The 25,329-nt window shown below is 65.9% G+C and overlaps 1 protein-coding gene across 1 annotated transcript; it reads right to left on the bottom strand.

The window, feature by feature from the left end:
• Positions 1 to 377: 377 nt before the first annotated feature.
• On the bottom strand, positions 378 to 24,467 carry GPC1 (glypican 1). Its single transcript, XM_081143302.1, has 9 exons — positions 24,161 to 24,467; positions 6,671 to 6,829; positions 5,466 to 5,857; positions 4,539 to 4,704; positions 3,734 to 3,864; positions 3,530 to 3,649; positions 3,299 to 3,432; positions 2,769 to 2,944; positions 378 to 2,429 (listed from the first exon to the last, which is right to left on the bottom strand). The coding sequence occupies exons 1-9, from the start codon at positions 24,324 to 24,326 to the stop codon at positions 2,194 to 2,196; spliced, it is 1,680 nt and encodes a 559-aa protein (XP_080999428.1). The 5' UTR covers positions 24,327 to 24,467; the 3' UTR covers positions 378 to 2,193.
• Between the last annotated feature and the right edge of the window lie 862 nt (positions 24,468 to 25,329).

The raw sequence follows: 25,329 nt of genomic DNA on the forward strand, positions 1-25,329 counted from the left end.
GGGGCTCCAGGGCTGGACTGGACCATCAGAACATGCCACCAGGCCTGGCCTCAAGACAACACTGGTCCCCCAGCTCCGGCCTCCTGGGCATCTGAGGCTCCTTGGCAGGAACTGGAACCTTCCCAGGCATGTGGGAGGGCGTGTGGGTCCAGAGCAGGGGGGCCCAGCCTTTTCCTTCTCCAGGGCACTGAGTCCTCCTGAGGTGGGACAAGCACATGCAGACCCTGCCCCCTGCAGCCTTGGGGCCCCAGTGCTGGGTGCAGTCCCCCTGCCCCCACCCAACACCTCCCAGCAGCCCCTGAGCTGCTCCCTGCTGTGCACAGCCCACGGGACAGGCTCGCTGCCCGGCTGTGCAGGGACGGATCACAGCAGCCACACGAGGTCTCCAGCCTTTTATTCATACAAGGACACAAGAACACACATCACCTGCTGACACCACTGCCCGGCCAGCCCCTTCCAGAGACCCACGTGGGGTGGGGATGGAACACAGACCCCGTTGGGCCATCCCCAGGCAGCACAAGTGCGCTGTCCCGGCTCGCTGGTCACCACCCAAGACCTCAAGTCCAGCTGGCCCTCGCCCACAGGGAAGGAGGCCCCAGGCCCAGCCCCCACCCCGACACTCAGGGTTAACATGGGGTGGGCGTGCCTGTGGGACTGGGCTGCCTGGTGGACCACAGGCTGGGGGCCTGGACCCAACACACAAGGACAGTGCCAGGGGTCCTGACCAGCAGCCAGAGGCCTCCCCAACCCCGAGGGAAAGCAAAGCGATGCTAAGCAGCTTGTTTGGGGCCCCAGTGCTGCCTAGGACGGCCGTCCCTGCCCACACTGGCTCCACATCCCCCGGACCCTCCGGCCTCCCTTCTCCTTGCTTGAGCCCCTCCCTGGCACGGTGCCAGCCCCCTCCCCAGGGCTGGCAGCAGCCAGGGCCCAGGAAGGAGGGCCCCCAGGCCCGCATGAGCAGGGGTGCACCCAGATCCTCGGCCCACAGGTTGTCCTTCAAAAGCTATTTGTGAGGAGCTGAGAAAGCAGCTCCCAGTGAATGATGGACGCATCTGTACATGTCTGCACATCTGGAAAAGCCCTTTACTGTCACAGCTCCCCAGGCTCCCTGCAGCTGGTGGGGTCCAGGCAGGGACCCGGGTGTCCCCCCACCTGCAGTGCCAGGACTCGCTGGCCCTGAGCTGAAGTTTCACCTGTCACTCAGCATCCCTGTGGCCAGGTGACGACCATGGGTCGCCTCTAGCCCTGGCCCATCTCCCCCTGAGCTGGCACCTGGCCCTGGGTCTGGATGGGGACAGGAGGGAGGACGGTGGCCAGGCTGCTCCTCCCCACACCTGGAAGTCCTTGTGCAGGCCATGCACCGGCCTGGGCGTGAAGGGGATGCCCACCTTTGCAGAGGGCCTGGGCCTGCTCTCCTGGGATTGGCCAGGTACAGCAAGCCCACCCCACAGACAACTGAGAGCAGAGCCCAGGACCCAAGACCGTGCCGGCTGCCGCTCGTGGCACATCGGAGGCCCTGCAGCTGGTCTTTGGCGAGGACGAGGTCCGCAGGGACTGACAGACGGGCTCTCACCTGACTCGGGTCCTGGGGGTGCTGCTGCGTCACAGGGTGGGGCCTGGCTGCATATGAAGGGGTCGTGCATAGTCTCAAAGGCCCGTCGAGGTCTCAGATGGCGGAAACCCTGAGGGCCTCTCGGGGACTCCTGGGGCGCCGAGAGGTGGGCCCTGCTCTCTGACACCTGAAGCCCCTAGTTGTCGTGGGAGGAGGCAGAAGAGGAAGGCACAGGCTCAGGGCGCCTCCCCGTAGGCCCAGTACTGGTCGGCGATGGTGCAGGAGGTTGGGGGAGAGGCGGATGGGCAGGCAGGTGGGGTTCAGGAGGGAGGCCCCCAGGCCTGCGTGAGCAGGGGGCACTCTGACCCTGGGCCCAGGGAAGGTCCCTGAAATACATGGCTTTTGGGGACATTGTTCCTGGCTGACCTGAGGACCTCACACAAAATTAAAAGCCAGGGTGACGGCAAAGCCAGGTCTGGGGGGCCAGTGCCACTCGCCCCGCCCCCATGCGTCACAGACAGCAGCCCCCGCTGTCTCTCCCTGTCCCGCTCTGGGGCCTCTAGGACGAGGGGAATTAAATATCGTCTGTTCGTGTTTTGGCAAAGTCAGTCCTTGGCCTCGGTCCCCGGGGCCCGGAGCAGTTACCGCCACCGGGGCCCGGCCGCCAAGAGGAGCAGGGTGAGGAGGAACATCAGGAGGGCCGGGCAGGGCCGGGGGCAGCCCGCGGCCGAGGCCTTCGGGCCCTCCCGCTCTGACAGGCCCGGGAGGGCGTGGGTCAGGGTCGTCCGCGAGCCGGAGGTCTTCCTGTTGACCCTCCGTCCGCAGGCGTCGTCCAGGCAGCCGTCCCCACTACCTGAGCTGCTGCTGCCTTCGTCACCTGGGGAGAGGCGAGGCTCAGACAGGCCCCCCGCCCTGGGACCCCGAGCGAAGCCTCCCTCCAGGTGGGCCTCCCATGCCGGGTGGCACCGACTCGGGGCAGCTGGCACTGCTAGGGTTTGTCGAGGCTGGAGGGACGTCCCAGCCAGTTCTCAACTGTGCTTGGGGACACCTGGGGGCTGGGCAGCAGCAGCCCCTCAGAGCCACTGTGGAGCAGAGGTGGGAGGACCCTTCCCCTACACCCTTCCCCAGTGGGATGGGGCTCCGTGGCACCCCGGCTCCAACCCCGTGGCCCTCAGCCCCCGGCACCGTCCCCCCCCAGCCTGCGCCTGGCCCTCACTGGCATCCTGGAAGTCGGCGTCCTCGCCGTTGTAGGCGCTGCGCAGCCGGTTGGTCATGATCTTCAGCTGCATGATCTGCTGGCGGATGGTCATGTCAGGCTTGGTGATGTCCACCTCCACCTCGGGGTTGTTGATCTGGTTGGCCAGGCCGTCGCCCATCACCTCAGGGAGATACCTGGGGCCAGGAGGGCAGCCCTGGGTGACCTCCTGGTCCCTGCAAAGCGGCGTCTCCCAAGCACACCCCTCCTCCTGCCCAGGGTGGCAGGTCTGAGGCCCCATTGGCCTTCAGGTGCCTATAGGAGCCCATGCTGGCCCCACAGCAGCGGGGTGTGGGCACACTGGGCAGGGTGTATGCAGTGAGGAGTTGGATCAGGGCAAGAATTTGGCCCCCACCCAGCTTTCTGTATCCTGCTGTGTCCCATGTCAGGCATGGCCACATGCAGCACAAGGCACCTGGTGCCTCCAGCCAGACAATGGGCCTACTGAGACCTCAAAGGAGAGACACTGTCGTCGGCCAGGCGGCACCCACCGGCCCTTGGCCATCCCGTTCCAGCAGCGGTCGTCACTCGCGGCGCTCATGGCCAACTTCTCGCTGCACAGGGTCCCGGGGAGGCTGATCCAGAAGTCCTGGGCATCGCGGAGCTGGGCTTTAGCCTCGGAGACCTGCGGGGCAACAGTCAGGCCACCGGGCAGGTGCCCCAGCCCAGCCTGCCCACCTCTCCCCGACCCCCCGGGCCTGGCTGGCTGAGGGGCTGCTCACCAGCTTCTCCAAAGTGCCCGAGGGCGGCTTTTCCTGCAGCGCTAGCTTCCCCCGCGGCCGCTTCTCCTCAGACCCAGGGCTGTGAGGATTCACCTTGGGGCTCCCGCAGCCCTGGATGACCTAGGGGGAAGACCGCAAGCGTCCTGTAGGGCACGAGGCGGAGTCTGGGACACCCCCCCACCCGCCACACCCCCCCATCCGCACCTTGGCCGTGAGAGTGTCTCTCTTGTCCTGGAGGGCACTGATGGCCTCTGCCAGCCGCAGGTGCACACTGCTGATGGCGTTCTCCGCGCCCGCCGGGCCCCAGAACTTGTCCGTGATGAGCACCATGGAGTCTGGCACAGGCATGGGCACACACAGGCAGTTTGTCTGTCTGCATGCCACCCACCTATGTCGGCACATGCAAGCTCACACGCGCCGACAGGCACACACCGCACTGGCCCAAATGTCAGTTCAGAGACAGGTACATGTCGGCTCACACGTGTTGATATGGATGTGTGCTGGCCCCCTCGCGCCAGCACATGTGTACACGCCAGTACATGCATGTCATGTGTGCTTTGGACCCATGCCAGCATGTGCACATCAGCATGTACATATGGTCCCACTGTGTGTCAGCATGTGTACGTGCCAGCTGACCTATGTCAGCTACATGTGAGCTCATGCATGTGTTGGCCCACCATGTCACACACATGTTGGCAGGTGTGCGTGCTGGTCCATTACGTGTCTCATACCTGTTGGTGTGTGTGCTAGGCCACATGTGGGCACATATCCGTGTTAATTCATGCACATGTTGGCCCACCTTATGTCACACACATGTTGGCATGTGTGCATGTTGGGCCCTCACCTGGCGGGGAAGGACAGGAACTATGACCCCACGGGGCCCCCTCCCAGGCAGCTGCCCGCATCATGCTCCCCCAAACATTCAGAAGGAATCCCTGTCCCTCGACCACAGGGACCATCTGCCTCCCAGGGCCCGGCTAAGCTGGCGGCGGTGGCAGGGAGGGCTCACCCAGGAGGTTCCTCCACTCGGCATCCAGGTCGGCCTGGTTGGCCAGGCAGCCCTTGAGCACGTTGCGGCAGTAGTCGGGGCAGGGCCGGGCACCGGGGACCCCCAGGCAGTGCGCGCAGTACAGCAGCTTCATGACGGCCCGCGAGCACTCGGGGCCCAGCGGCACCTGGGGAGCCAAGGCAGCCTGAGCACCTCGTGGCGTGTGCCCGGCCCCCCAAGAAGCCCCAGGGCGAGGGCTCTGGGCAGTTCTGCTCCAGCCACAATGGGACGTGCCTGGCCCTTCTCAGGGGTCCTGGCTCTTCTCAATGGGCCCAGTGGGTGCTGGCCATGGGGACGCTCGCCCTGATCACCACTCCCTGTCCCACTGTGTCACCCTCCCAGGGATGCCCTCCTGTAAATACAACTGCTGCACAGGTGAGGGGACCAAGCTCAGGGCTGAAGGGTGACTCGCTAAAGACCCCAGCTGGAGGGAGAGAGGGCTCACACCCAGGGCGGTGGGCAGTGTGGGTTTGAGGCTAATGCTCTCCCACACTTGTCACCGGGTGGGTTCGGCATGGGCTGCTCAATGGGACGAGGCACCGGCCTGCATGGATGGCCTCAGGCCCTAGCCCACTCCAGCCTCCAAGCACACATCACTCTCTCCTGTCCACCTGACCCCTGGGGCTGGCTCAGCAACCAGCCTCAGGCCCTCTCTCTTCCCTTTCTGCCTGGGACCCAGTCTGGTCAAGGATGGGACTGGACAGTGGGTGGGCTGCCCAGAGTGGAGCTCACATCCTCTGATGTGCTGTCCAAAGGTCCCCAGGGTCAGCAACCAAGGGTCAGGAGGTGGCACAAAGGCCCAGGAGCCCAGGAGGCTGAGATGCAAAGTATTGGGGCAGGGCATGGGTCCCTGAGGGGCTTCTGAGAGCCCTGGGCATCTGGGCGCACCTGGGCCACCTTCCGGACCACGTCGCCAGCCACGCCCAGGCCCTGCACAAAGGAACGTGTAGCCACAAAGGCGCGGGTGGCCCGCAGGCGCAGCTCGCGTGGGGCGTCCCCGAAGGGCCGCAGGGGCTCAGCCTGCTTGCCCAGGCAGTCCAGATAGTCGTCAGGCAGCAGCAGCTGGGGGTGCAGCTGCCGGAAGAGGCGCTCAAGCAGGCGGGCCCAGAACTCGGCCAGCGTCTCCTCTAGGTGCAGGTTGGCCCCGCGGTAGTAGAGGCGCAGCTCCGCGTACAGGTCACGGAAGGCCTTGGTGTTCTGTGTGTACAGGTCCCCGAAGGCGCCGGGGAAGGAGTCCTGCAGCGCCCGCTCCGAGTCGTTCAGCAGGTGCTGGAAGTGATCTGGGCATGGGGAGGTGGCCGTGAGGTCCCCACACACAGGACAGACCCGAGTGCTGGGTGTTCCGTCCATGTCCCACCTGCCCCTCCCCAGGTGGCCGGGGAAGATTTGCTCCAAGGCTCATCGTCAGAGGAAAGGATAGTGTGGACGGCCCAGCAGGGACAGGCAGGGCCTAATGAGCTGAGGCCAGTTCAAGCTGGCTGGGCCCAGCACTCATGGGGAAGTGACCTCGGGGTTCCTGGCCCCCTGGGAGCCTGTGAGGTCAGCTGTGTGGACAGAAGGCCGGGAGCCGAGATCCACAGGTCTTGGACGAAAGCCACGTGGGCCCCCTGATCTCTCAGGCTCATTGCCCCATCTCGCCAGCACTGCCAGGCGCCTTCTCCCTCCATGGAGACCTCGGTTTAGAGGTCACTTCCTGAGGACCCCCCCCCCGACTGCACCCATTTAGGCATCATGATGTCGTCCCAACATTCACCGTACAGAGCCCCCTGCTCTCTCTCCACAAGAACTAGGAATGAATGCCAGCAACGGCAGCTACCCTAGAGGTATGACCGTCACACCGGGGGCCAAAACTCTTCCTGCCCCCACCCCAGGACAGGCCCAGCACTCTGCGGCCAGGCCAGGCCCTATCTCAGCCCTCACACTGAGGTCCCTGCTCCAGGCCACCTGGTGGCCAGCACAAGGCTGGTCTCAGGAGAGCTCCACCTGTGAGAGGAGCCACCTTGAGGGCAGAGGCCCCCCCAGGTGAAGTCCCGCGTGCCCAGCTGCCCACTCTTGGGGTGTCCTGTGGTCCCCGAGCCCTGGGGCCCACTCACCATCAAAGCTGCGCAGCTGGGAGGCCAGTGTGGCCTGCAAGGCGCGGCTGCTGTCCAGGAGCGCCGTCTCCAGTTCCACGCGGCTGCGGTTGGCCAGGTTCTCCTCCATCTCGCTGGTACAGCAGGTGTATCCCTGGGGGCAGATCCGCAGATGCTCACCTGGGGGGGGGAACAGTGTGAGACAGAGGAGGGGTGGGAGGCTGGGGGTGCATGGACCCAGGCTGACGCAGTTATGGGACCAGAGCTGGCCACAGACTGGCAGGGGTCTCCTGGGCAATGGGTGTGAACCGCAGGCCCCAGAGTGGGCACAGCTCAGGTGTAGGTGCCTGGATGAAGGCAGAGGAGGTCGGGGTGGGGCCTGGAGAGGCCTGTGGGGCCCCTTGCTCTTCACCTCCAGGCCCTCCTGGGCAAGCCTGGTGGGGTGGGGGTGGGCACAAAGCAGGGTGCAGAAGGCTGAGCCCAGGGCAGGACGTTGGGCCTCACCCCCACCCTGCTGCCACCATGCACTGAGGAGGGAAGGACACCCAGGGGCTGAGGCAGCTCAGGTCACATCTTCCCCCAGCACAGAGCAGCTTTGGGGTCCTGTGTGTGTGTGTTGGGGGGTATGGGCTGCCAGACTCAAAGCTCACTGGAGGAGGCTTCCGACCTGCTTGGTGCCCCTCGGCTGCCCCGGCCCAGGCTGCGGATGGATGGAAGGAACACGAGGGGCAGGCAGGGCAGCCTCAGCCTCCTCCCAACACCACCCGGGGCTCAAGGTCCCACCGAAACCCAGGTCCAGGTGGACCCGACCTATGATGGGGGTGCCAGGTGACAGGCAGTTCTGGGCTGGCCAGAGGCACTGGACCCAAAGGGCGCAGACCACCCTGGGAAGGGGGGACAGGGACCTCCAGGCACGAAGGGATGGAACATGAGAACATCCCTGGCTACCATCCTTCCCTCTCAGCTGCTGTCGCTGACTGATGTGAGGCCCTGGACCCCGGCCAGCAGGGGCAGGATACAGAGCAGGACCAGGGCCCTCTCCCCGGAGGTCCCAGCCTGCTGAGCAGATGCCAAACAGTCTCCCAGCAGTGGAATGAGGCTGTATGCACCCAACCAGGAGGAGCCTGACCCCTCCATGCTGACCAGAGGCCACCCACCCTGCCAGCCTCCCCCTCCAACAACAGGGACCAGGAGAGCACCCTTGGTAAGGACCCTCGCCTGACGCTTGGGGGTGGGGGTGAGGGGGTAAGCTCCGGGCATGCCCTGGGGGAGGAGGAGGGGCAGGTGCCAGCCTAGGCTCAGCTGTGATGGGTACTTAGGCCGCCAGGCTGGCTGGATCCTGGGCAGCAGGGGGGTGGCAACACAGCTCTTCAGAGGGGCTGCAACAGCGTGTCCACTCGCAGGCCAAAGGGGCAGCAGCATCCTGGGCTGACTGATCTCCTTCCAGAACCCTCCTGGTCCCCTAGTGGACCACCCTCCCCCGTCCTGAAACCTGCCATTTATACAGACAGCAGAGACAGAGGCCGAGCACAGAGAGGCGAGTACAAAACACCAGACACTGGGAGCTCCTGCGGAAGGCGCCGAGGGCTCCTTGGCACCGTCAGCCCACCCGCTTCTCACAGCTGTGAGCTGGCCCCACCGCAGCAGCCTCCCTTCAGCCCCACTGGGCCCCGCCTGGCCACCTCGCCCAGCCGCCCGGTGACCTGCGCTGTTCCGGCAGCCCCAGCACAGCCCCCGTCCCTCCCTCCCTCCTTGGACACACACGGGAGTGAAGACACGGAGCCAGAGCTCGGACACCGGCCTGAGGCCCCGGGCAGGCTGGACCAAGGCGGCCCCCCAAGCCCGCTGCAGGGCAGACACGGTGGCTGGAGGTCAAGGTGCAGAGGCTTTGCGCTTCCCCTCTGCCCAGCCCTGGCACCACTCAGCCTGGGGATAGGTTATCCGTTGGTCCTGGACATCAGAGGTGGGCTCTCCAGGGCACCCCCTTACAATGCAAGCCTGCCCCTCCTGGTCAGAGCCAAAGAGTGCTGGGGGCGGGGGTCTGCCAGAAGAAGGGATGAGCTCCCTGACCCTGGAGGTGTGCAAGTCAGACCGAGGGATTCTCTACTTGCCATTTCAAACCCTTCCACCCCAAACCCCTATGTCTTCTCTCAGCTCAATACCTGGAAAAGGGTGCGGACCAGGTCAGGGATCCGGTCCCGCTCCCCCCACCCCATCCACTCTAAAGCGGCAAGTCCAGTCCTCTCCCCCACCCCACTCCACTCCCCACCACTTGGCCTTTCCCCTCCCCACTGACCCCTCCGGGCAGAGACTGTGCCCCCAGCTGGCCAACGAGGGACAGCCTCCCTCCTTTCCGCCGGGTCCCTTGCTGGGTTCTGCACAGCTGCCCACATCCTTCCAGAGCTCTCCCTTCCTGAGTCTTCCCGATGCTTCCTCCTCCGAGGTTCCCGGTTTTTTGAGGGGAGAGGAGAGGGCTGTTTCAGGCCCCCAACTCCGAGACGGGCGCTCCTGCTCCTTAGTCAAAGTACCTGCACCTGCTTCCCTGGCTGGGGTTCAGACCTCCTGGGGCCACCCCAGACTCCTGCGGCTCCTCACTACCCCTCCCCGAGTCTGTGTGGCTCGCACCCTCCTGCCACCTGCTGACACGGCCCCCAGCCCTCCTGTCTTACCCAACAGGCTGCCTCCCAAAGGCGTCCCCATTCAGCAGCCACCCCACCAGCAGGGTCACCCCAACGCTTTAGCCCAAGACCCCATCCCAACACTGGTCATCATCTCTGATGCTGGACACATCTCATTTGTCCAGGCCCAGCCCAGCAGCCCAGCGGCTGGTGGCCGTAGAGCCCTCCCAAGGAGACGGCAGGGGGAAGATGGCGTGGTGCCCAGCCCCTCTCTCCAGAAGCTTCCGCGGCTCCCAGGGCTGTGCACACTGCCAGCTCAACCACCGTTAAAGCCACCCCCAGGGGCTCTGCACCCACTGACCCAGCCACCCCCTCTGATTCAGCGGCCTCCCTGGACCATGCTGGAACGGGGGACATCGACACTCCCAGACACCGGAGCCCCCAACACCCCGAGGGAGGGCGCAGGTCTGGAGAGGCTCGGTCCCGCACCCCTTCCTCAGTCTGGATCCCACAGCAGGCTTGGGGCTGACTGCAGGCCGGGGGTGCAGGGAGCCTCCCCAAGCAAGAGCCCTTCCCGGGCAACTGCCCCGCGCCCACCCTGCTCCTGGACCCACCCAGCTCCAGGGGTGGCAGGATCCTCCGGACATATCCGCCAGCTTGCCGGGCAGGGCACTGGACGGATGGTGGGAGGTTCCCTGGGCACTGCCCACTGTCCGGCTCTGCCCGCCACCCCCAGCCCTCGCCCCTGGCCAGTCCCTGTTGCACTGACAGTCCCTCCATGAAGGCGGCTTCAGACACCCCCCCGGGGAGAGGACATTCCGAGCCCCCCCGGACACCAGCACAGCGGCTGCGAGGCCCCCCTCTGCTCCCCGCGCCCTCCCGGCCCCTCCCCCGCCCCGCGCCCCTCCACCCTTCCAGCCGAATGCCCGTCACCGAGGCGCCCCTCTGCCGCCGACCGGAGCCTCGGCCGCACCGGGACGGAGCCGGGGCAGGGCTGCAGCCGCGGGGCGGGGGCGCGGGGGCCCCTGCTGCCCGCGGGCCTAACAAAGGCCGGGCGCCGGGCCGGACCCTTGTCGCCGCCGCCGCGGAGGTTCCGGGCGCCCAGGGCGCCGGTCACTGGTCGCCCGCCGGCGGGTGCGGACCGCCCTCTGCGGAGCCAGAGCCTGGCGCGGGGGCCGGGATGCGGCGCTCCCGGCGCGGGGGGCGGGGGCCGCGCAGTGGGCGCGGCGGGGCGCGGGGGCTGCGGGGGCTGCGGGGGGCGGGGCTGCGGGCGGCGGGGGGGCGGGGGGCGGGCGAGGCGGCGATTGGCGGGAAGGGGCCTGTCGCAGTGGGCGCGGCGGGCGCGGGAGGCGGCGGGGACCCGGCGCAGGGCAGGGGGATGGGTTTGGGGAAGCGGAAGGGGGGCCGGCTGCAGTCAGGGGGCTGCGGCAGGCTAGTGGGGGGCGGGGGCTGGACGCTGCGGAGATGCGGGCGCGGAGGGGCGCGGGGCTGGGGCTGGGGCGCGGTGAGGATGGAGAGACGGGGGGGGGGGGGGGAGCGGGGGCGTCATGCCGGGAGCCCGGCCGAGAAGGAGGGTGGTGCAGGGGCGACGGGCTCCGGCGGGGCCGGGGCCGGTGGGGGGCCGGTGGGAAGGGGGAGTGAAGGCGGCGGCGCCCTGCGGGTGGGGACGCGCCGGGACGGGAGACGGAGGCGGCCATGCGGCGGATGGTGGGCTGGGCCCGGGGGGGGGGGTCCCCCGGCTTGGATCTCAGCTCCGGGGACGCCACCCCGGCCTTGGCCCAAAACTCTTCCCGGCGGCGGCGGCTCGGGCGACGGCCCGGGAAGCGCGCGCGACTCCGGGGTGCGCGGGGGTCCGGGGTCCGGCAGGGAGGCGGGGGAGCAGGCGCGGGGCCACGAGCGCTCGGGGGACAGGCCAGGCGCCGGAGCGGTCAGCGCGGAGGCCGCGGGCCGGGCTCAGGCCACCGCCGGGCAGCGCTGCAGCCGCGCCGCGCGCACCGAGGGCCAGGGCGGCTCCCCGCGGGCACGCGCCGCCCCGCAACCCGCCCCCAGCCGCCCGCAGCCCGCCCCGCATCCGCCTACAACCCCTGGCTTCCCTCCGCCTGGTGACGACCAGGTGCCCACTGCGGCAGGTGCCCACTGCGGGCGGCAGGACCCCCCCCCCCGTACCCACGCAGCGCCGCTGGCTGCGCGGGGCATCCGGGGCTCAGAGGACCCCGGGCCCACCCAGGGACAGTGATGAGGCTGGGAGGTGGGTGATGCCAAGTTTCCCTCCTGGATGGATGGTAGACTGGCACCTGGCCACCTGGGAATCCCCTCTCCCACTGACAACGACCAGATCCCCAGTGCTGTGGGGCACTCTAGGTCACCATCACCCACCTGGCGTTCTTGGCCTGCCCCCCCAGTCCACCGGTCTCTCACCTCCATTCCAAGGTCCTGATTGCTTCCCCTGGGAAACACTAGACCCCACTTGCCCACAGCCTGCCCTGGCTCACCCCCACCTCCTAGGTCACCCTCTCACACCTGGGCCCCTCCTGGGACATCCTCATGGCTCCCACCAATACCCTACATTCCCCGTGGCTCCAGCCCTACCTTTGCCTTCACTATGCCTGCCCGCCCATGGGAGAAAACCTGCTCGCCCACTGAACCACCCCGCCCTCAGTGCAGCAGTCCCATTTGTTCCCCTTTGGCTAGTCTGCACATGGGGACAAGGAGAGATTTGCTAGACAGGTCACTCTTGAGCAAAGTGCCATCGCCAAGGCAGGACACAACCCCTAAGAGCCTGAAAGAAGGGGCTTCACCAAGTAACTCCCAGGCTGCTCTATGCAGCCTGGCTCCTGCTCAGGGACCCCTGGGCAGGCCACCATGCCAGTGGGCACCAGGCTTGTGGGAGCCTGGGTCAGGCAGTGGGCCCCATCAAATATGGGCCTGGTCACAGCTCTGGCCCCCTCCGCTTACCTCTCGAAGGCTGCTTCAGGGTTCAGGAGTCATGCTGTGGCCTCAGGACAAGTAACGGACAAAGGGGACCTTGGGTTTGCATCTGCTGCACCCATGACCCTGAGTCTTCGCTGCAGTGCAGGGAGCTCTCTCTAGGGTCCTGGGCCTGATATGCCCCTTAGAAGCCTCACCCTCCAGGCCAAGCTCATCCTTGCCCAAGTCATGCAGTGGGGGGCACCCCCCTGGGACAGGTCTACACACCCATCAGGCACAGCTCTCCCACCTAGCCTGCTAGGGCCTGGGGGCAGCCGAGGATGCCTTGGAATGGACTGGTGCTGCCCCTCTGCCATGTCCACAGGGGACATCCTGGATTAGCAGAGAGGCATGCTGAAGCTCAATCCTCTCAGCCACAGTCCCCACAAAGACGCAGTGCAGGCCCATCCATCCACCCCAAGAATACCAAACAGGCAGAGCTGGCGCACTCTCAGCTGGGCCAGAACACAGAGAAGAGCCTCTGGTGCCACCAAGGGAGCCTGCCAGGGCAGGCCGAGCCTGGCCCACACCCAACACAGGCTCCATAAACCCTGGGGGACTGCTCGCCCGACCCAGCCACCTCCCACGAAGCCTGGCAGCCCTCCTCAAGGTCATGGACGCCTCCAGCCTGGCACACCAGCCCCTGCAGTCACCCCCACCCAGCTGGCGACTTGCTGTTTCCAATAACACCTCCAACTCACAGGCCTTTATCCCTTGCCCCACCCTCTTTCAAGGCCCACTCATTCTCCCCTCCTCCAGGAAGCCTTCCCAGGACCCTAGGGCACAAAGCACCTGTCCTCCCCCGACCCCCTGAGTCCTGATGGGAGGTGGCTGTATGCCTGCTGTGGAACCTCCCCTTCCCTTCTCTGGACTCTGCCCAGCCCCCAGCCCCCAGCCCCCAGCCCCCAGGCCAGACCCCATGCAGCATAAATAAATATGTAAGGAAACTGTACAGAACCTGTGCCCAGTGCTGGCATTAAGGAAACAATGGAACACCATCACGGACCCAGAGCCACAGTCTCGACCTCTCCCTGGAAACTGGCCCCTCCCTGACCTGTGAACGCTCCTCTGTCAGCAGGACAACCAGGGGTGTGTGGGTGTGAGGGGAACCTATAGGGTGAGTTCCCGCCCCATGAGGGGTCTCTCATTGTCATGGAGGCCTGGCCACCTCCCCACTGAGATGCAGGGCTCCCTACATGCTATGCAAGGGTCTCAGCATCTCCAGGTTTCAGAATCATTTAATCTTCACAGCAACTCCTCTTTCCTCTTCAACACGACAGAGCCGACCCAGGCAGCTAGAGTGACTTCAGTGTCACTCAGCTTGGAGTAGCAGGGGACAGGCCCAGCACAGATGAGCAATCCCAGCCTCCCACCTTCCCACAGATTCCAGTCCCAGGGGAATTCCTGCGCAGGAGGGCAGACACCTCCGCCAGCAAGCTGCAGATGGCCTCCTGGAGAGGCGGGCTCTTGGCAGGACGGATCCTGCCACTGACTCAGCCTGACCGCCCAGGCAGTGGGCCCAGCTAGCAGGTGTGTGGGTGCCCAGCAGGGGGCCCAGCCCTGCAGGCACCAGAGGAGAGGGGCAGGTGGGCACTGCATGTACAAGATGGGACTCAGTTATAACGTGAATTTCAGAAAAGTGATGCATTACTTTTTAGTGTAAAAGTGGTCCCAAAGAGGTGAAAGCGGGGACTTGAACAGAATCATGTACACCCCTGTTCACACAGAACTAAAACGTGGCAGGTCCACATAGTGGGAATTATTCAACAACTGAAGCGCCAACTCTTCAGCCTGATAAACCTCCGACACACCAGGCCCACTCACAGGGACAATGAACACTGTGAATTCTGCTTGAGGTCCTTCCTGCAAGCGGTCAAATCCACAGAGACAGAAAGTGGAGGGGTGGGAGCCAGGGCTGGGGCAGGAGAGGGGGTGAGTGTTTAATGGGGACAGGGTCCTTTTGGGCAGGTGAGAAAGTTCTGGGGATGACAATGGTGACAGCTGCATTGCCATGTGAATATGCTTAATGCCACTGAGCTGTGCACCTACAGGTGGTTAAGAGGGTAAGTTTTGTTATGCATATTTTACCCCAAAAAACAACCTCTCCCCAAAATATATGGGATATGGTTATACTAAATATGTGAGGCATCCTTATGCTAAAAATGAATTAGTTCATTTGAAATTAAATTCAGGACACACACTACAGAACTACTGTCTGTCTGGAATTCCAGTTTCACCGTGTCCTGTCATCTCATCTGCTAAACCTGGCCGCCTGTGTGGAGTTTGGGGAGAGCCCCGGCTGAAGTCACACGGGCTCCCACCGTCACTCGTGGGCACGCACATGCGCATGCGTCCCGGTGGAGTCGCTCTCGGGGCCTGCCTGCGTGCCTGGCCCCCCGGAGGTGAGGCCGACCCGTTGTGGGGTCCTAGAGGCAGGAGGGAATGTGGAGACTGTCTAATTCCCTGACTTCCCAGCTCCTCTCCTGGGGATGGTCACACTGGAGCACCATTGGGTGGGGCCAGGTCACTAAGGACGTAGGGGTCTGCTCCCCAGAGGCGATGTCTTGGTCCCCACCCTGCCCAGCCACTCCCAGCAGGTAGAGGGGCACCGGGACCCCATGCAGACAGCTCTGGGCAGCCAGACCTACATCAGACAGCAGAGGGGATGGAGACAGCCTCATCCTCAGAGAGAAGCCAAGGGAAAATGACCAGGCCTCCCATGACCTCAGCGAGGAGACGCCCCTCTGGCAGGCTGCCAGACCCCCAGGTTTGGCCACAAACTGACCACGTGTGGGGTCCCCCTGGCAATGTCTCCCGTCCCCTGCCCACAGGCCCTGCAGCATCCTCTGGAGACTTTGCCCAAAGCTCCCTTCTGACAACCAGCTGCCACCCTCCCAGGCCACCCGAGAGCCCCTCCTGACTGGCTGCAGGGCCCCGTGCTGGGGACAGTGCCCCCTCACTCTGGGCGGCCCCTCCAGGAAGGGCCCCAGCCAACCTTTCCAGAAATTCCTAACTTCCCAGGGCTAGGGCCAGTCAGGCAGGAACACAGACACCATGGATGGCTACACCCAGGAAGCAGCAGCGGGAGCTGAACGGCAGTCCTCCCCTCCAGCCTGGACCTCCCTGAGTCCTCGCACCCACAGCGTGGCTCCTCGGCCTGGCCAGGTGCAGGCTGGCCCCTCCCCACCGGTGGGCACCCTTCCCCACAGCCACCTCTGGAAGACGGACCACGGACTGGGAGAGAGGGTGGCCTGGGTCTCCACCAGCTGCTCCCGACACGACACCCACTCTGTGTGGCATGAGTTCTGGGCCTGGCTCCGCAAGGAGTAGCCCACCCCACTGCCACCCTCACTTCACAGAAAAGGACATCAAGGCACAGGGTTCAGTGATCGGCCCAAGGTCACACAGCCAGTGAGTGGGGGTGGGGGTGCGCCGGACCCTCTGCAGGCCGGCCAGCCCAGCAGAGTCCCCAGCATCTTTTCTAATAGGACTGCCAGCGAGAACCACGGTCCTGGGCCAGAGGCACGGCCTGCCCGTTAGCCCAGCAGGTGGTCTCCCTCAGAGCCCCTCCCTCCTTCCTTTGGCTCTGATGCCACCTCCTCAGAGCAGCCCTCCAGCCTTCCCTACTTTTCTGTGGATATCAAGTGCCCACCAAGGACAGGACAATCAGTCCGCGGCTCACAGCAAGGGCGGCTGAGCCACACCTGGGGCCCGGGCCCTTCCCAGGCGGGGAGGGGTCTCAGCTCTACAGCCCGCGGTGAGGGGGGGAGGAGCGTGACTGCGAACCCCACGCACTTGTCTTAACTCACGTTATTTCTCCTTTAACTAACAAACGTCACACGTGGTCACTAGTCACTGTGGCCAGCAAAGCCACATAGCTCCTGAGACCTCAGATTCTTGTCCCTGTGCTGACAGCATTGTTTGTGGCTGCGCTTCAGCACCAAGAACAGCACCCGGCACACAGTGGGAGCTCGAGCAGAACCTACTGAGTGCTTCAGACACAGGATCTTTCCTCACCCCCATCGCTCCACCTGCAGGCCGCTGGCCAGGCTCCCGCTGGGCCCCAGGTGCCTGAGGCCCTCCCCGCTCCTGCCCTGTCCCCAGGCTCCCTGGGTGTAGACGTCGGGGTTCCACCAGCCACCCCCTTAGCCCAAGCCCTCAGGCCCCTTCTCAGAATACTGTGCTGAAGTGAAAGGTTGTGCAGAGGGTCAGAGGAAGCCAGGAGGTGCGGCAGTCGTCAGAGTATTGACACAAACGGAACGTGGGCCAGAGCGCTCCCACAGCAGGTCTCCCGCTGGGAATCCCGGGGCTGCGGCGAGTGGAGGTGGTATTTCCCGCTACAAAGGTGAAGGGAAGGGGAGTCTGGGTGCTTCCGACTGGTAAACACGCCCCTGACACCGACATGCCTCTGTGCCTCATTCACGGTAACAAGAAATGTAACTTCCACTTAGAGGTTAGAAAAAATGGAGCTATAACACCTCCATCTGGGGGTTAGGTCACCCCAAGGGAGGACATCAACACACCTGGAATGTCCCATGGGCGGCCCCCGCCAGGCCGGGGGAAGGGACCAGGGACGTGGGGCTCAATCATTTAAGTCTTGTCCCTTTAAATACCTCTGCCGGTCCAGTGTGTCCCACACTCCATGACAACTGGAAACACCAGTGAGCGCCTGAGCCAACCCTGGCAGCCAGTGGCATCATCTTCCCCAGAGCCTGGAGGTGGTCACAGGAGGGTGGGTGTACTCCTGCAGCCCCCAGAGCCAGGGTGGGCACTCAGGGCCCCAGACGTACTCGGACGTCACACACAGCTCACCCCAGGGTCCCTGATGGCTACAGGTGGCCCTGGGCGTTGAGGATGGGTCTTGACACAGGGTGGGCCCGGACAACCACCCACAGGCTCTGACAGAGGTTCTCAGTGCTGCGGCTGTTGTCTGCAGGTACACACAGGCCACACCTGCACAGGCTGAGGCACTGATTGACGGAGGGCCCAGGACATGTGGCCCAAGGTAAACTTCAGGGCAGGGCCATGTGGATGTCCCTCCAGTGCCCCAACAGGGCAGGCTTGCATGGCCTAGTCCCCATGAGCTCCTCTCTGGGGCACCTCTCTCAGCAGCTGGCACCATCACCTGGTGTCCGCCACCCCGGCTGGGCTCCAACAGAGGGAACCAGACTGTTCTAAAACTGACCCGAGGACGCGAGCAGAGGGCGGGAGGCAGGCAGAATGCCAGGGAGCAGCACTGTGGGGCTGGAGCTGGGTGAAGACCACACAGCCGCACCTCCAGGCAGGCCTCTTTCGGCATGGGGATCTGGGTGCAGGTGGGCCCCAGGGCCCAGCCAGCAGACAGGGAAGTTACAGCAGGGCCTGGGGCCAAAGACAGGACCAGGCCAGAGCTGGCCGGTAAGGGGAAGTCCTTCAGGAGCCCCACTCTGGGCCCTCTCCGTCTCCACCCCTCCTTCCCACCTGCCAGGCGTCCCCCGGAGCTGGCCAGGGCCTCAGGCCCAGGATCTGCCTCCTTCAGCCACACCCGGGATGTCTGTGGGCACACTGAGTATTGTCTGGTCTGAGCACTCAGTGTGCAGGTAGGAAAACAGACCCAGAAGAGGGTCCCCAGGACTCCAAGCACTGTCCATAAGTGGCTTCTCCTTCATCACTTCACTGCCCCCCTGCCACCTGCTTGCTGAGGGAGTCACTCTTGCCCTGGCCCAGGTTTTCCCCAGGTGTTTGGTGTGGACTCTGGGCCTCTGGGGGCTCAGCTCAGGGCGGGTGGTGAGGGAGCAGGCTTGATGGAGCCCTCCGGGGCTGCCCTGTCACCCAGCCAAGCCCCAGAATCCAGGGAGCACTCAGCACAAAAGAGCAGTAAGTTTCCTGAGCTGGGACCCAAGCCGCAGACTCCCTGCTCTCTTCCTCTCTACACCCCACCCCGGTCCCAAGTCCCCCAGCCCCTGCCTGCCCCGAAGTCCACCTGGGGCCCAACACCTGCCCCACACACTGTGTCCTCTGCTTGGAGGCCTTCCCTCTTGCAGGTGGGCACCCTGAGCCTGTCCACGGCACACTGGAGCCACCGTCGCAACTCCCAGCCAGGGGCCACCTGATACCCACGAGGGTCTAAGGCTGGCCCCTCATTGCCCACCCTGGTTCCCCGACACCCCACAAGAAGTGGGTGGGTAGGGCAGCCGTTACCAGGCTCCAAGGACCAACCGGCAGCACAAAGCCTGAAGCTGAGGCCGCCCAAGCCAGGGCTGTGCCCAGAAGCCTTCGAGGGGCCCAGGGGGTGGTCTGAACACTGTGCTATCCGTCACCAGGGCTGAGCCCCTGGGCCTGCGGCAGACTCAGGGAGGCATGGCCCTGTCTTAAGGACTCACTGTCATGAAATAGAGTCCACAATCTCCACCCCCTCCCATAGGAAGTGCCCCCCCATTCATATACTAGCGTCACGGGCCCCACGACCTCAGAAGGCGACCTCACTTGATCTGGGGGTCCTTGCAGATGTAACTGGTTAAGACGAGGACCTACAGGAGCTGGGTGGGCCCCTACACTAGGATTGGTGTCCTTATTTTCACACAGAGACCTGGAGGCAGACACAGAGTGAACCCCACGTGAGGGTGAAGCAAGGGAGGGACGCTAGGACGGCACAGCCTCTGGACACCTTGATCCTGGGCCCCCAGCATATGTGCTGTGAGACGACACCGGTGTTGTGTAAACGCCTGGCCTGTGGCGTCTGCTCCCGCAGCCTGGGGGAGCTGCCCCACTCCTGACCCCGGCACCCAGCCAGGCCTGGCACAGGGAGACGCTCAGAACACCTACTGCCCAGACTCGGGGAGCACCCCGGGAAACAGGTAGAGCCCGCAGGGTGCCTGGGGAAGCTGGGCAGCAGGGCCAAGCCCCGAGGGAGGAGACAGAAAGGAGGAACCGCCTGGCGAAAGGGGGTGCATGTGCCAGGAAGGTGGGCCAGCCAGGAGCCGGCCCCCCAGACCCACCTAGGGTTCCAGAATTCCTGCCCGGAGAGCGCAGGTGTGCACCCCTCACTCCCAGAGTTTCTCTTCGGCCATGGCCTGGCCTGACGGGACTGGCAGCCTGAGCCCTGCCCCCCCAGCCCAGCAGCCACCAAGGGGGAGGACAGACCAGCCTACATCTCGCCCTTGGCTGCCATATGCTCCCACCTGGGAAGGGGGTGAGGCCTAGGGGAAGGAGGAGGAAAGACTGTGGCATCCCCCCCACTGTGCCGCCCCCGCCCCCAGGAGATGTCTGGCAGCTCGGGGCACCTGCCCAGGCCTGTTCCCAGACACACACGGGCAGGAATGGCTGCCAGCTGGCATGTCGGCAAGGAGCTGGGAGCCGGGGTGGGTGGCCCTGGGCTGGAGCCCTCACCTTCTCAAGCCTATGGGCAACAGCCGGACCCCACAGACCCCACAGGGCTATGTTGGCAGTTAGACATGATAGGGGCTGGCACCTGGTACGGGGCACAGGGGTGTTACATGGGCAGGGGCTGGGAGTGGGCACCAGCCCGGCGCCCTCCAAGCCCTGACAAAGGTCTCAAGTCCTGGTCTGAAATCCCCCTGAACCAAGTCAGGCCCGGGGAAGAGGGTCTGGCTTCCAGAAGGAGGCACATTCACAACCAGGCAGGGCAGACACTGGCTCCGGGTGCCCTTGGCAAGCCCCTCTCCCAGGCTGACACCGGTGCCAATGCATGCAGGTGACCAACTGAAGGCGTGAGGATGCCCACACACCCATGGTGCTCTCCTCCTGGCTCTGAAACCCAGCCAGCGTGTCCCCGGCCCCTCTCCGGGAGGCCTCCTCCGCCCGCAGGCCTGCCAACCACTGCTGGCACTGTTTCTAATTAGTGCAGCCAGTGTACCAACCAAACGACCACCATCTCCTAGGCTCGCCTGCCCCTGCAGAGGACGTATCCACGGTTCCTTGAGGACTTGGCCCAGCCTGGGGCTGGAGACACACGGGGGCTTCTCCTCAGGTGGCCACCAGCACATAGCCAGGCCATCCTTCATGTACGCCCAGGGCTACCTGACTCATGTCCCTGGTGCCCAGGAATAACCCTCCTTAGCAAGGCTGGAGCGTCAGGTCCCAAGGCCACCAAAGAGCTGGCCTTCACCAGCCGGGCAGTGGGGAAGGCAGAGGGCAGTGAGCCCAGCTGGGCATCAGGCTCAATGGGGGCAGGTCTGGGCCAGGGAGGCCAGGGCTGGGGCTGGAAGGAGTACCAGGGGAGAGTTTAGACTATTCTAACAGTCTAAACACTGGGGGCCAACAAGAGAAGGGCCTGACCTCAAGCCCCCATTTCAGGCCTCAGAGCTGGGACTGGACAGCGTTGATGCCACAGGCTTTAGGTCAGCAGACTGGGCTCCAGACCTCAGAGCTCCACGTGGACCATGAAGGGAGACACGTGGCTCCTCTGGGCCTCAGTTTACCTATCTGTAAAACAGGTGATGCTCTAAGACCCTCACCCGACATACGGACTAGATGCTGATCCCCCGAGTCTGGCTCATAGTAAGGGCTGGTCTCAAGGGCTAGGCGCCGTCCCCTGGGGGTCTGAGTGGCCTGTGCAGACCCTAGGGCAGGAGCAAAGGGGAGGACGTGGCCTGGGGTGCCCAAGCAGTGCCCAGGCAGCATGCTCCCCCCCCCCAACCTTCAGGGATGGTCGAGACTATTGCCATTGTCACAGGTACAGAAATAGGCACAGAAAGGCCGACTAGGGTGGGAACCGATGCCCAGGGGACCCCCGCCTCTCACAGGAGCAGGCGATGTGTCCAGTAAAGGCTGCAGCAAGGGGCCCAGACCATTGCATCATGCAAGTGGCCCTGTCAGATCCTGGCTCCCCTGGGGCCCCCATGCACCCCTATAGGCCCTGCCCCTACGTGAGGGATGATGAAATCTTAGCTCCCTGAATGGTGGAAAGACAGCTCAAGGCAGAGCCAGATGCACGGACCACCCTGGGGACCCATGCCAGGCACATGGTGGGCTTCTGCCTTCTGAACAGGACACGGACACAGACCCTCCTGGTGGGGGACTCGCAAGAGCCCTGATGATCACGGCTGAGGGACAGGCCCTGCGTGGGCTCTAGGAAGTGTAAGGGACACAGAGGGCTTCTGGGTACCCCTCTTCAGAATCAGTGCCCACCACCCATGTGCTCAGAGCGGACGCAGAGAAGCAAAGATTTCTGATGAGGCGCCTGTTGGTGCCCACCCTCGCTGGCAGGCAGTCCTAACCCTGAGGCAAAATAGTGGCCAGGTCTTGTGTGGCATTGGGAGTCCCCTGGCCCCTCTCCTCTGCCCAGGTACTGCCCACTTGGCAGAGCCTGGCACATGGCAGGACATGCATGAGTCCCCAGTGGAAGTTGACCCAGAACTTCACTGGTGCCAGGAGCCAGGCCAGGTTCTGTGGCTACAACAGGGAAGTGTGCAGACAGGTGCTCCCTAACCCCAGGACCCCAGTGAAGGGTCAGAGAGACACAAGACAAATCGTGCCAAGTGGTGGGAGGCCAGGCAGGTGCTCAGGAAACATCTGGGACCAGAGGCAAAGGCTGCCACTGTGCTGGGTGATTCAGCACCTCGGAGGGATCCAGCCTGGCTCTGCCCGGGGCCTGGCTCCTGTGCAGCTCGGGCCTGAGGGAGGGCCACCTGGGCCGTGTGCCCCATCTCCTCCCCCTCCGCGGGGCCTGCCTCCTCACCTGTAAAATGCGGTGACAGCTGTGGTCACCACCGCTGGGAGGGGCAGTCCCCAAACCCAGTCTCCTCTCAGAGCCCACCACCACGTCTGTTCCCCTGGGATGAGGCTGACAGGCCACCCCAGACCCCAGGCTGCCCCCCTCCCGTCTCCACCCGCCCCACCTGGCCAGCTGAGCGGGTCTCCTGCTAGAGAAGTCCGGCTGTCGCCCTGCCAGGGAGAGGACGTATGTACAGCAGGGCTCCCCAAGAGCAGTGTGCTGCTGCAGGGCCACCAGAGGGCACCCGGCCCACGGACGCTCGGCTGAGTCACACAGAGCAGGAGGGGACAGGGCTGGTGGCCGCTGCCCTGGGAGGTCACCCTGTTTCTTTCGCCCCATGTGACGCTGGCACTCAACTTGGTGCCTGAGCCCTATAGGGCACTGAGGAGGGCACCTTAAAGTTGTGGAGCTTGTGGGAGATTATGGGGGTCTGGTAGGGAGGCTCTGCTGATGGAGGAGCCACGGGGCACTGGCAGGGAGGGCGCAGTCCCCGGCATTCCAGAGCCGGAGGAGGGTGGCGCCTGGAGCCTTGGCCGGGGCGATGCTTGGACAGCTGCTGGGTGGCCACACTCCCCCGTCTTGATGGACAGCACCCCGCCCCCACCCATCACAGTCTGCTCACCCTCGGCCCCTAATTCACAGCCTCCTACAGTCCAAGGGGGACAAGGCCCAACCCCCACCCCGGCCTCGGCCTCCCCAGTGTCAGAGTTGTCTCCTAGCCCCTGGCAGCCACTCAAACTCTGCCACTCTGTCTCTTGGCCTCACTGGGATGGAGGCCTCTGGAGGCAAGCAAGTTTGGGGTGGCCCCCAAGGATACGGCGGCTGAGAGGGAGTGGACGTGGAGGAGGGCCGCAGGGAAGGCTTCCGTCCAAAATCTGGGGCTGGGTGGGTGCAGAGACCCTGGGGGCCAACGGGAAGACCAGGGACATCCAGGCAAAAGTTCCTCTGTGTGTGGGAGGGGTCGGGGGTGGAGCATGAACCAAACTGTGCAGAGGGCCTGTGCTGGCCGGCACCGGGAGGGAGGCAGCCCCTGACAACCACAGGCCGGCCCACAGTCAGCAAAGGGAGGCACAGGGGGCCTGTCCAGGGACCCAAGAAGAGACCTCTCTGGAACCCGGGGTATGTGTGTGGAGGGAGGGGTGGCCCTCTCAAGGCCGCCTTCTGTGACCCGCCCCTCCTGGGAGCCGGGGTCCAGAGCCCGGCTGCCCCCACCCCAGTAAAGCAGGGCCCTGGACCCAACCCTCACACGGATGTACTTTCCCTCTCACTCAGCGGTCCTGTGGCCCTGGCCATTCCATGTCCCTCATGTCGGGTTTGCGCACGGCCCTCCCCTGCCCCCTCCCTAGTCTGCAAGAAGCACCCAGGCCAGGAACCTGGCCCGCTGTGCCCCAGCACCCGGCACAGACCCAGAGTGGCAGCGAACACAGCCACAGGCGGAGGTAGAGTTGGGGGGTCTGGGGGGTCCTTAGGCCGCGGCTGCACCTCCCACGCTCAAAGGCACTGCTGTCCCCCAAACTCCTGAGGGCCGGGAGGGGCAGGGCTGCGGGCCGCGGTGGCTGAGGCCACCTGGGAGGGTCGGTGCTTTCGCAGAGGAATGACACGGCCCCTGGGTGGGATCCAAAACGCTGACCACCTGCAGCTGGACTCCCGGGAAGTGGCCCAGAGCGCCGGGCAGGTGGGCATGCCAGGCGGGCACAAGTTCCAGGCAAGAACCCTGCGGGCGGCGTCCCGCCCGCGGCTGCGCCCCCACCCCGGCGCCCTAGGCTGCGGTGCCGGGAACCACGCGGGAATCCCCGGCCCACCCGCGGCGCCTCGGGAGAGGCCCGCACAGGCGAGCGGGAGGGAGGTCCCAGCCCGCAGCCACCGCAGCTGCGCCCCGACGGCCGCCCGGGGCGAGGGCCCCCCGCTTGGTCCCGCACGGCCGCCGCGCGGGCCGGGCGGGTGGCCACGGCCCTGGAGGGGGCATCGAGCCGGAGCCGCCCGTCGCGGCCCAGAGAGGGCAGCTCCGCGGGACGGGGCCGGTGCGCCTGTCGGGGGGCCGGCGGCGCGGGAGCGGAGCGGGGAGACCGCGCGGGGAGGGCGGGAGGCGGCGCGGGCGCCCAGGCGAGCGCCCCGGGGCGCGGGGGCCCCAGGAGCGCGGGGCGAGCGGCGGCGCGGGGCGGGCGGGCGCAGGGAACGCGGGCGGCCAGGGCCGGGCGCAGCCTCACTCACCCGAGATCTCCGCCTGCGGCACGTCGCTCAGGCTGAAGCCCTTGGCGCCGTAGACCTGGCGGACCTCGCCGCAGCTCCGGCTCCGGCCGGCCGGGTCCCCGCGCGCGCAGACCAGCAGCGCGGCCGCCGCGCTCAGCAGCCACCAGCGCCCCGCGCGCAGCTCCATGGCGGGGCCGGCACCGCCGCCGCGCTCCCGGCCCGGAGGGCAGCGCAGGCCCGCGCGCTCGGGCGCAGACGGCGGCGCAGACAAAGCCGGCGGCGCGGGCGCGGGGCTCGGGCGGCTGCTGCGCGGCCCAGGGCGCAGCGGGCGAGCGCAGCCCCGCTCGGCGCCTCCCCCGGCCCGGCCCGGCCCCTCGGCCGCGGGGGGCGGGGGCCGTCCAGGGGCGGGGCGGCGGGCGGGGCGCGGCCGGCCCCCCCTGCGCCCCCCTCCCCTCCCCTCCGGAGGATGGCCCAGCGGCGCCGGGACCTTCCGCTGCCTGCGGGCGCGGGGCGGGGAGCGCGGCGGCCGAGCCCGGGTCCCCGAGGGCGCGCCCCGGCCCAGCGCCCCGTCGGCGGTCCCACCTGTGGGGGCGGGGCGGGGCGCCGAGGCAGGGCTTCCCCCGCCGGACGTGACGTCACGCCTCCCGCGCGCCTATCAGGGGCCTCCCCGCCCCCAGCCCGACTCAGCATCCCTCCAATCCTCGGGGCCCCGCGCCCCGCACCCGCGGCGCGCCCCGCCGCCCGCTCCCGCAGCGCCCCGGCCCCTTTGTCCGCCGCCCGCGCCCGGCCCCCCGCCCGCCCCCGCCCGCACCCCTTTCCCAGCCTCGCCCCGGCGAGCTCAGCGCCTCCCCGCTGCTCGCCGCACCTGGCGTTTTGGGGGGACGGCGGGGGCTGCGCGCGGGAAACGAGCCCGGAGGCCCCGCCCCGCCCGGACGGAGCCCCCGAGGTCTCCGCGCGTCTCGGTCCCTCCACGTGGTTCTTTGGACGCTCGAGAAACAAAAGCGGCGGCCGGCGACCTTTGGAGAAGGGACGGAGTTGGGTCAACAGCGGTCAGGTGGCTGGTGAACGACGGTGCGGGAGCGACGGGGCAGGACCGCGCGGCCGAGGCCGCCTGGGCTCCGTGGGGCGGGGACGGGGTCTGGGGGCGCTGGAGCCCGGGGCTGCTGCCCCCCTGCCCCAGGCCTCCCCCT

The sequence above is a fragment of the Miniopterus schreibersii genome (assembly GCF_964146895.1).
Source record: "Miniopterus schreibersii genome assembly, chromosome: 7".
NCBI classification, from domain to species: domain Eukaryota; kingdom Metazoa; phylum Chordata; class Mammalia; order Chiroptera; family Miniopteridae; genus Miniopterus; species Miniopterus schreibersii.